This window comes from Pleuronectes platessa, chromosome 22 (genome assembly GCF_947347685.1).
Source record: "Pleuronectes platessa chromosome 22, fPlePla1.1, whole genome shotgun sequence".
Lineage (NCBI taxonomy): Eukaryota > Metazoa > Chordata > Actinopteri > Pleuronectiformes > Pleuronectidae > Pleuronectes > Pleuronectes platessa.
The window spans coordinates 13541532-13553637 of record NC_070647.1 but is presented as its reverse complement, the minus strand read 5'-3'; the positions used below and the strand labels follow the sequence as shown (position 1 = coordinate 13553637).

The following is a 12106-nucleotide window of genomic DNA, read 5'->3' as shown; positions in this document are numbered from 1 at the left end:
AACTTCGCTTAAACCATTTAGGGGTGGTTTAAGTTTCAGCTTCATGACATCAAGGAAGAATCTAAGCTTACTTGATCTGAAACTCGATGTTCCTACAGTTCCTACATGTTTTTTGTCATTTTACTTAGTTCTTAACTTACTGTTGTATATTCAATATGTTCATGTTTGGTTTTAATCAGTAACTTGATGCTATAAAACAAGGTGAGACGTCATGATTGACAGATTTTTGACATTTGAGCTTCAAATGACGAGTCATCCATTTCTTGTGTACAGTCTGTGGTTGACACTATAAGTTGATAAACAGAAAACCAAGACACTTGCAGAGCCGAGCAGAACGTTATGATGGGTAAAAGAAAGAAAAACTAAAAAGGTGTTGTCTTGAGTTGAGGCTTCAAGGACGTTGACCAAGCTGTGACTTAAACATTTGCTAAAACTAGTTAATTATGTTAGATCTCTATTTTACTTACTAGGAAACTAAATCAGTTGCCAGCGAATTAAGTACAACATTTCTCCTTAGGCTGGAGTGGACAGTTGCCAGGAAACACTTTTTTGACAGTTTTGCTATTTTGTTATCGTGGGAACGATTTGTTGCTTCTGGACTTTTCAAGGTAAAAGACTCAAAAACAGTCTCATCTGTTTATCTCCTATCTGCAGAAATCGACGTGAACAGATAGAGCTAGACAGGAAGGGATCAGTGGAGTGATACACACGTACAGACACACACTGGACACACAAATGTGACATTGCGGTGACATTGTGGAGACACACAGGTCTGCAGTATAGGAGTGAGCCACTGAATCGTTTCTGAGCAGATGGTCTGTGTGCCGGTGTTTAGGTGTCCATGTGTGTGTTTGACCCCGACCCTCTCACTGAGCTTCACTGCCAAATGTATGACCGAGAGATGAGAGACTGTCATACTTTGCTATATAGAAACGCACATGCTCTCTAACACACACACACACAGACACACATTTTAACACCTCTCACATATTGCAGCTTTTCAGTTAAAAATGGATTTCACCACAAGATGGCACTGTTTCCCCATGCTTCGTCGCAGTCTGTGAAAGTGGTGATTGAGTGTGTGTTTGTGTGTGTGTTACTGTGTGTGTGTGTGTGTGTCGTCATGAGTTCTGCAGTGCTGGTTACTGGGCCTCTCTTCAGTTTTAACTCAGATCAATGGTGCGCCCTTGTCCAGGTCTCTGCTAGTCTCTCTTTCCCATGCAAGCACACATACAGAAAAACAGCCGACACACACCCACCCACCCACCGACACACACCCACCCACCGACACACACCCACCCACCGACACACACCCACCCACCGACACACACACCCACCCACCGACACACACACACACACACCCACACACACACACACACACACACACACACACACACACACACAGAGATGAAATTGGGGCGACACTCCTCGATAAATGATCCCCTCTTACCCTACCTAAAGTCAATCCTAACTATTCCATTTAAACGAGCCTGAGCAAAGTGTCCTTGTGAAAATTGTCTACAACTTAACTGGTCCTCATAAAGATTGAAGGACCAGTATGAGCACACACACACACACACACACACACACACACACACACTCAGATAAGAACATAAAAGTGCACAGATGCACAGACAAGCATCTGTTGCCTGTCTCCAAACCCAGCCTCCTGCCGTGCCCACTTCCTGTCTTCATTTCACACTTGTTTCTCCTGAGGTGGTCATAAAATACTGATGAGGAAAACTCTGCTTTCGGTCTCTCCCCCACTGCCGGTCAGCCGATGTGAGCCTTCTCCATGTCTGCACAACTAATGGCTAAATTTGCAAAGCTTGTATCGATGCGACATGGAAATAAGCTGGAGTCTATCGACAAAATGTCACCGTCAACCAGAAATGTACTTTTTTTAATGTATATTCTTTAAAAACGTAAGACAAAGTATTTCTATTTGCGCTCCAGATTTTAAGCTTTTGGTGGTGGAGGCTGTAATGCTTGAGCTGCTCGCACAATCTGTCAAAAAACTGTTGTGCACTGAAGCTGCCGTTGTTTACCTGTAAGTAAGTCGCACCCAACCAGACGGATTTGCGGCTCTGGCGTGGCACCGGCTGAAATCGCTGCTTTAAAAGTTCAAATTATTTCAAATTCGACCCCGGTGGACGCTGACCTTTCTAAGGGAGATGAGATAACAGCTTTACGTGACGTAGTTCTTTTTACAGTTTATGGAAATGACTGTATATCAGACTCTACCTGGATTTACAGTTTAAAGGCTTTAAATGACTACATGTGTTGTTAAAGGAAGTGCTTCAACATCATGCTACATCACACAGGCCGTCTCAGTTGCACAAGCAGGTGGGAGTTATGAATATTCATCTCCAAAAACATAAATATGGTGATTTCAAAATGCTGATTGGCTTGGCTGAGTGTCTGTGCATGGGTGAGAACAATACATATTACATGTGTGTATGGCTTGGTCTGCGTGTGTGTGTGTGTGTGTGTGTGTGTGAGTTGTGAGTGTCGGCGTGTCATGAAAGCCGGGGGCCGGCCAATCCAAAAAGCCATGAATGTGTAAACAATGCGCTCTGCAATTCCCAATCAACACCTCCACACCGCCCACGCCTCGTAATCACAGAGAGTGGGAGAAGGAGAGAGGAGACAGAGAAGCCATCACTGGCATTTCTCCATAATCAAAGTTGACAGAGGGTAGAAATTACATACTAATCAATGGCTCTCCACATCCAGTAGAGTCCAGTTCATTTCAGTATCTTTGTTTTCTTTCTTTTTTTTCACTGGAGGGAAACTTGGCTCGGACTGTTACGAGCAATAGCCATGTCCAAGCAACGCCAGCGCATAGACACCACTCAAACATATGACACACTCAGAAAAGATGCCAGGAGCTGTGAAAAGGAGCTAATTAACCCTGCAACCCAACGTGACCACACTGCAGGCCTGGTTCCACAGCAGCAATGGTTACAGGAAGACTGCGATGGTGAGGAAAGATGCTTTTGAAACGGGTTAAAGAGCTGTTTTTAAAATGATCACACAACTAGAAGGACACTAACAGACGGCAAACCTCTAAATAAAGTCTTCTGAATGTTCTTACAACCCAAATGTCCAAATCTTCAACAGGCCACATACAAGATTGTGTCAAAGCCAAGTTTGATGTTTTTTTTAAGAACATTTAAATGTATATATTCATTTTCTAACAAAGTGTGTGCACTTTATGCCTCCCCGTCAGTTTCCTGCTTTCAACTCTCGCTGTAAACTCTTGTTTATCCGCGCCACCTTCTCAGAGACTTTCTGTGCATTTCCTGAGAAACTCATCTTTTCTACGACGTCCTTTAGCTTTTCAGTTTTCATTCCCCCCCCCCAGGCCCTCCCTTCTACTTCCATCTCTCCATCACCCGCCCCCTCGCACACTCTCTCTCCCGTCAAGGACACAAACTTCAAGAAAAACTTGAATGCTAGGAACCACCCCCTCTCTTTCTGTCCTCTTCTCTCTATGCACCCCCCCCCCCCCCCTGCTCCCTCCCTCTCGTCCTCACTCCCTTCATCTTGCTCACAAAGATATCTGAGCGCTGATTTCCCCCATGCCTGTCAGGGCCGGACAGCGCCGGGCAACAGCAGGTAGACTCGCAAAATATAAATGTATGAATAAGGAATAAACACCAACAACCCATGCACACTCGGCGTGGTTGACAATCTGTTTGACCATCTGTCGGCCCGGTGTGTTGACATCGTTGCTGTCTGAACTTGAGGACATTGTGTGTGTCTGTGTGTGTCCGGTATATGAGTAAATTACAGATTTTGACTGAAAAACTTCATGATGTGGTCACATACTGGAAAGTATGGTCTAGTTTTGATGGTTTCACAATATATATACTTTTTATAATATGATGTAAAATGTAGAAATACTACAGTGATTATCTTGAAATTGTGTGCAGCATAGATTTTAAAGAATAAATATGTTAATAGTGTTATTTCAAAGATATCAGAGGCCATGACATCAGCTTAACTCAAGGGCAAACAGCCAGTCTATAAATGATAGACAAGGAAATAGGATGACATTTTAGAGACACTGACTATCTGCACAACGTATCTGCCACCTGCTACTTCAGTTGAAGGTTGTCAGCCCCCCCCTCAAACCTAAACTCACACTGGAGTGCACGTACAACATTGTACAAACACACAAAACACTTCTCCTGGCTGTATTTGTGGCTAATCCTTTACAAATGGGAGAGAGCCTCTGACCTGGCAAAGTCGAGGTCGGCCTCCCTGGACATGGTGATGTTGGTGAGGTTCTGCTGGAGAACAAAGATGTTCCTGCACATCTTCTTGATGCCGGAATCGTTGATCCTCTTAAAGTACTGGGCCCCGTTAATTAGAATACAGGAGATCAGGTGACCCAGACCTGGTGGGGGGAGGAGAGGAGAGGAAATAATCATTGTAAAATACAGAAGGAGAAACAAACGAGAGAGGTAGAGAATGAATAAAAACAAGATATGGAGATCTGGGACCAACATAATTAAAACTCTGAGTCAATGGGACAAAACTCAAATTCTGCTCTAATTAGGAAGGTGAATGGTGTTTCTCAGGCAGCTGTTCACCCCAGTTCTGTGCTGACCTTCAAAGATGTACTGGAACTTGTGCTGCTGCAGGGCCGCCCCCATGGCCTCCTCTATGGCCGAGATGTCCTTGTTCAGTTTCACCACCAGTGGGTCATAGTCCATGCTCTCCACATTGGCCACAATGGCATAGTTCCCTTGCTTGGTGAGGGGGATCAGGTAATGGAAACAGTGCACCCTGGGATACAACAAGGAAGGAAAAGAGAAAGAGGGATATAAGATGAAAGAAAGAATAATGTCAAAATGCCTCTATGTTTACAGGTTTTGTGAGCCCCATGTTCTCTCAAAGGTCACTGTTGATATGTTAAGAAACACGACTTGTGCTTAGTTTCAGAATAAAGGAACTATAGGGAGAAGAAAGACAGAGACTCTTGAAGGGAGGTATGTATTTGACCTATATGCAGCATATTATTTCCTGCCCTTACAACGTAGTTGGAAGTGACACTTCAGTGGGCACTGAGTGCTCTCACTTCTCCAACACCTATAATTTCTGCACAAATCATCATGTTTAGAGTACTTATATCCAGTTATTCAGCTACTACGACATCGTGGCTGGAAACTATTCAGGTAGGAAACCTGATTAGTTAAGGGCGACCTGTTAGAGCGCAGGGCTAAGTATACTGTTGAACTCTACTACTGAGGAGTGGGCCAAAAAGCTTCCACGTCAAATAAATGTACAGCCTTGACTGCCTTCACACTACCATTGTGAATGGGGTCTTCAGAAAAATATGTCAGAGAAGCTCATCTTCATGCCTTCATGTCTAACACGTATATATTAGGTGTTTAAGGTATCAGAGGCACAACAACCTTATCTCTATTCTAGTGTTAATGTATTGTGTATCTTAAAAACCAATGGCAGGACTGTGACGTGTAGACGAGCTGAATTTTAACAGTATGCTTCTCTCTGACCATTTAAACATCTAAATCCGAGAAGTTAGGTCCTTTAAGCCCACAGACGGCTCATTTCTGTCTAGACTGGAGGAGTTACTTCTGTCCTAAGTCCATGATCACAGCGCCCTGAGCAGAAAAGTAAAACATGATATAAGTGGATTCCCCTTAAGCCAAAGCCAACGACCACACAACCATCTTAAATGCCTCCATCTTACTTCCTCTCCTCTCTTTTCAATCATTTCTCTCATTTAGATAGCGTATCTCCCTTCTTTAACCCCCCGCCTGCCATTTCAAACTCCGCAGCCCATGCCCCCCCCCGATTTCTTCCTCATGTCTTCATTTAGCTGGTAGCACTATCAGGGGAAATTCGGTAGATGGGGAGAGTCAATGGAGCGTAGCGTATAGCAAGCCATCAGCCTCAGGGAGGGTTTTCAACTGAAATCATAAACAATATTGCATAAGCTACACAATAGTCTTTGGGGGAATAGTGGTACATGGAGGAATGGGAGAGGAATGGTGACCATTAGCGGCTGTGGGAGCCGAAAGTATATGGTGTGGTAAATTAACTTACTATAGATGTTGACGCTGAAAACACATTTTCAAACAACGGTAAAAAAAAATCTCCTAACTGTGCATTTAGGGTGTAATTATAATGTTGATGATTACTTTTGCCTTTAAGACTTGAAAACGTATCCTTTGAGTTTGTGCTGTACCGTTATGGAATTGGTGATTAAAGGATTTTAATTCATACTGTAAGAATGTCTCAAATCACTGAGTCCCAGATTTGATGGCAATAAGGTTAAAGCAATACCTAACTTGCACAATCTTTACGGAGAGCACTTTCACTTTGTGATTTTTGGACCCTAGTGTATATTTTTCAAACCTAATATAATAAAACAACTACACAAAGTAGAAACTAATTAAATATACAGTCCAATTTCACTTTCCTGGGACTGTAGTTTTGTGCCTTCACTAAAAAAGGATATAATGCACTTGCATAACAAATAATGAAGTAATGTTTTAAAACTTCAGAGCATATAACTGCCGGCTGAGAATCTAATTCTACGACTAAGATACATTTATTATGTTTCTATTCATCATGTTGTACGAGTTTCTCCTGCCTACCTGACCTCCAGGTGCAACACCAGGAGACAGCGGTCAGAAATCTCCTGAAAGGCCCTGGACAAGTCAGTCAGGGTCTGGAGGATCTGCTCCCGGCTGCGTTCACTCTCACCAACCACCTGACTGTCTCCAGAGCAGGGAGACACACCTGAGTGGACAGAAAAGACAACAAGAGACAAACAAAGACACTATTAACAAACACTATTAGTCCAAACAAGCAGAAGTATTGAGTAGAGGAATCAGTAAGACTAGTTTCAGTTTCCTAAGCTGGACCCCAACCTTGTTTTACCCAGAAAACCCCACACAATAGTGCACACACTTCTACTGCACACATGTGTACCATGTAATACTGGCATAACCAGGTACTGTAAACAAGAAACAAGCTCACACACACTAAAGAAAAGCCATTATTTCAACTTCACACACAACCCGAGTCCTTCAGCATGTTCTTGTACTTTCTACTCGTCACTTGTGCTGAAGCAGCAGGAGCATGTGTCAGTGCCTCGCATTGTAAACCATATAAAAGACCTCAGTGTGTGTGTTCATGTGTATGTGTGTGTGTGTGTGAGAGAGAGGGGGAGAGAGAGAGAGAGAGGGAGAACCAGGGAGCATGATGAGTGTATATAAATTCAGCCAGGTGTAGATCAATGGCCATAAATTAGCAAGTGGAGGAAAAGGAGTGAAATTGGCCCCGTCACTCACATGTAAGTCTATTTGGTCAATGAGGCGAGTTAGTGTGTGTGTGTGTGTGTGTGTGTTTGTGTGTGTGTGTGCGTGTGTGTACAGAGAGTGACTGTTGAGCAGCAGAATGCAGGGGTCCACAATCGATGTGCCGCAGTCTAATCCAGCTCCACAGTTACTCTTCCTGCCCTTCCGAAGGTCACACATGGAGGCGAGCATTCAAGCACACACTCAAAAAGACCTGAGGATAGAGTGGCACCGTGTGTAAACTAAGGCTGAATAATGCGGTCTGTCTGATAAGATACTTCTGAGTGACTTCACCTTAAAGAAATGGAAGTTGGAACACAGGTAGAGAATATTAAGCTCCAAACGTGATATTTGAACTAACTATTAGTGAAACAGGGAAATCCTACCTTCCTTGGCAAAGATAATAAGGGGCGGTAAGACTTCATACATTATAACCACACATGATCTAATACCTCACATATATTCTAACAACTACAATACCTGGAATTAACATTTATAGGCCCACATTTATACGACCTATTCCAGCTCAACACCTCACTCCAGACGTATTCACACATTGTTTGAAATCATAAAGCTCGTTAAATCAGTTTTTCTCCGCTGTGTCGAACGCTGGGAGCTCCTGTGTGCTCATGTCCATGTGTGTAGGTTTTATAGGTGCTGGTGAATATGTGTGTAGGTCCCCGTGACACTTTCCATGACTTTAAATGAACCCCTGATAAGATGAGACACCATTGGTTTAGGCAAACAGCGGGGAAGTATGTATCCCTGCCATCCAATTAACAAAGCAAACACAGCCAGGGCTGGGAATGTGACAACAGTGACAGCTGCTCTTATGGTCCACCAGTTGGAGGAACCCCGAGGCGCCCTGATCCGGCGCCCAAACCACCTCAACTGCATCTCTTCGAGTCGGAGGAGCATCAGCAAACACCTTATGGAAGAAACCCATGTCTTTCATTCACAACCCGAACAACCCGGTTGGAACATGGCAACAAGTTATTGGTTAAGTCATTGTTACAATCCTTCCTTTTCCAGTTGAATAATTTTTTCTTTTCCTCCTATCGCCGATCAACAAGTGTGGGACAATTTCATTTACCAACTCTACTCCTGGCTTTCCATTGGTTGGGGAACTTTAACAGACTTGTTGCCCCAAAAAGATCCAAGCACAGAAGATGGTAAATTATAAAAGCACAGGAAATTCATTAGAAAAACAAAATACCCTGCGCTTGCACTCAAGCAGGGGCTGCTTGAGTGCAAGCGCAGGGTTTTGAGTGAAAGCATTACAAAATCTGAACGTGAAATCAATAAATCCTGCTCTCAAATTGATCGGTACACCACCATGATGTCAGTTGTGGGATAATTGAGGTGGTTGACATTTTATTACAATCTTTATATATTGCAATTTTCAACTGTTTTCACAAAAAAATATAATCAGTGAGACCGAGACTAATACTTCTTTAAATCAAATGATTTCTCTAATACATCACATACCATCTGTTTGGTTCTATGTTTGGGTTTTTATATAAAATGTCAATCAACGTCTGTGCTACTGTATAAAATCTATATATTATCTACTGTACACTGGGGTTAGGGTTAGGGTTTACTGCCATGTCATCCTCATGGCAGTAAACAGACAGCGATGGATTAGAACTTCAGGTTGCAAGCATCAGTATTAATTCTGCTAAATGAGCCACAGGAACAACAAACAAGGTCGGCCTCGACATTAAAACAAAATCCACAATGATTTCTCACGGGAGCGCGGCATAATGACATAATTGACTCCATCTGATTGGACGGGGCTGAGGCTGTTTATTCTCCCTGGTCACCTTATCAGATCATTAACAGATACAGAAGCCGGCACAGACACAACAAATACCGCGACTCACATATTCACCGAGGGAACTTGAAAGCGGTGATTTATGACATCACTGTGGGAATCAAACGAGTGGCAGCGACATCAACAAGTGTGCGATGCATCTCGCACTGCGCTGACAGCAAAACGCAGACACACAAATGTAATCTGGGCTGATACGCAAAGTCTGAGATAAAGCACCTCGGAAAAAGGTACTTTTATATTTTGTCAGATTAAGACGATTTTTGCTCTTCCTCAATCGGTCTCTTTTCTTCACTTAGCTCGTGTGAAAGAGCAAGAGTGTTCTCCCTTTAGGCGCGTGTGTGCATGTGTGTGTCTGTGTGTGTGTGTGTGTGACAGTGACTCGAAGGCTTCTGTTTCCTCTCATGTGCATTACACTCACTCACTTTGGCAGGAGACTGGGGGAAAAAAACAGGGCTCGCTGTGGCACACACTGTTGGAGGTCTCTCCGGGGGGTGTCCATGACAGACACACACACACACAGCCAAAAAAGACTCACGAATACACACACACACAGATTCCTGCACCGCCTCCCCCCCAGCCTGTGCCGCTTTGATGGTGCAAGGGAGGCGTCGCAGCATGGGGGGGCGCCATTAGAGTCAGGGACAGACGGGCAAAAGGAGACGACTCATTGGTCCTGACTGACAACTCTCTCGCTCTTTTTTTTTCCTCCTTTCTCCTTTTCCACAAACCAAATGACTCCCATCTCTTATTTATAAGTTCTTTGTGTATGCATGATTAAATGTGAGGATGTGTATGTTGTGTATCTATGTATGCACAAATGTGTCTGTGTGTGTGTGTGTGTGTGTTTGTGTGTTTGCAGTACGCTTATCCAATTATTTTTGAATCCCATCGAAGAGAAACGTCTGTTGTTGCCATCTGCGGAAGATGAGGGTGGCAGACATTAAGAGAGAAGATCAGTGATGGAATTCACACACTTACACACACATGCAGGGGACGCAAACGCACACAAAGCCGGAACGCGCTTCGGTTTTAACGCACACTCACTGCCCTCTCCTTTACACAATAAGTTAAGATACAAGAAAACAATAGGATTTTACTTCTGTAGCGCAGACAAATACGGATGCTAAAAACACGAGAGAAAGTTGTCGGTTTTTGTTTAAAAAGTACAACAATGGCCTTTAACTCTCAGCCAAAACAGAGGGATGGAAACGAATGTGGAGAAGGAAAAGCAAAGGACGGTATCCTGCAGGGGTGCAGTGATGAATGATTCATAAATGACTGAGTCAGAGCCGAGTTATTAATTATTTTGCTGCCTCTGGTAGAGGATGAACATCTGCACATGGGGATCTGAACTTCTGTCCGGAGAGAGAAAGAGGGAGAGTGAGAGCGGATGGTAGGAGAGAGAAAGAAAAAAAATTGAGAACGAGATGAAGAGATGTTAATATCTGAAACCCCCCAAATTGCTTAATGACGTCTTATTATGACAAAGTACAAAAAAATGCAGATTTTGAACAGAAACAAATGGACGGAAGAAGAAAAGACAATATCTCGACAACTGTTAAAACAACACCATCACCTCCCACTGTAAGCTGCCCCCCCCCCGGCCCCTGCAGCGAATCAGAATGTGTTGTTAAATGGAGTCAAGAAACAAATTGCTGCTAAAGGGTGAAGACCTACACTCACCACAGTCAAGGTTAGGAAAGTGTATTCCATGAGCCCTCAGACATGCAGCAGAGCAAACACTGAGGAGAGGAGAAACAAACTCCCATCGGAAGACCCATGTGATTATCATGTTGAAACCCTGTGGCGTAGATCGGAGGCCTGTTGCCGTGCACCCTAATGACGCATGGGCCTCGTACATGGACGCACACATTTGCACACATGTACAAGAAGAAGACGGAAAAGGTCGGCGGGAGAGAGACTGCCCACTCCGAAAAATCTTTCACGCTGATCATGACCTCCAGTGTGCGGGTCGCTGCTCGCTACACAAAGTAACTCGGCTGCCAGACACACTTGTAAATTCAAGAAAATCGCACAAACACACAGTAGTCAACTCAAACATGGCTGTCATGCTGACATTGCCCCTCAGGCATCAGTATATATATTTATACGTGTGTGTGTGTGTTTGTGTTGTCGGGGAAATATTGTCAAAGTGGATTAGAAGTTCAGTGCTGCAGCCAGATGGGTTATAAGACCCTCTTCTCCAGCCACCTTCACGGCAAATCATCATCAGCGGTCTGTCTGCATATAGACACACAAACAGTCCACACACACGCACACACACACCCACACATGCTCACTGACTTGCTCCTTCATTCGCAATAATCTGACAAACTGATATCCGAGCACAGATGCATAAAACTGCATGTGTCCAAGCTGAGTGGATCCCATGCACATGTGTTTGTTTTCGTATTATTCTCTATTTTCTCAGAAGGTAACAATGTGTGTAAGTACACATCCGCTACAATTCAATCACACAACAAGGTGATCAAACCAAACGTCCGCCGCAAAGCTCCGCCAACCGTGGACAAAATCTACCAGAAAAAAACAGGAAGAACAATGTTCCCACTGCCATGATGAGGACAGGATGACAAAAAATAAAGAAAGGAAGAACGAAATACCAAGAAAGAATCAAGCAAAGAGAGAAAAACAAGAAAGAAAAAAGAGGGAGAGGAAAATGAGTTGTTCATACCTGACTGCGTCTGTAATATAAAATCCAATTTGGAGAGGCATAGACGTGAGGCGGGGGGGTGGAGGATGAGATAAGGTGGGGTCCTTTTTTCCCAGCCATACCCTTGTCCCATCTTACACAGTGCATGCTTATGTAAATACACACACGTGCACGCAAGCACACGCACGCACAAAGCAACACACACATGGTGCTGTCATCAGCTCAGCAAACACTAAATATTGAACAGTGCGGGGAATGTCC

At 43.8% G+C, this 12106-nt stretch overlaps 1 protein-coding gene across 1 annotated transcript in view; it reads right to left on the bottom strand.

Annotated features, from left to right (window-relative positions):
* exoc4 (exocyst complex component 4) overlaps nt 1–12106 on the bottom strand; it is a 106379-nt gene that overhangs the window by 8297 nt on the left and 85976 nt on the right. The window contains exons 17-19 of the mRNA XM_053415040.1: nt 6636–6780; nt 4619–4797; nt 4246–4405 (exon numbers count right to left, since the gene is read on the bottom strand). Coding sequence (XP_053271015.1) covers nt 4246–4405; nt 4619–4797; nt 6636–6780 — 484 coding nt within the window. The remainder of the gene's footprint in view (nt 1–4245; nt 4406–4618; nt 4798–6635; nt 6781–12106) is intronic.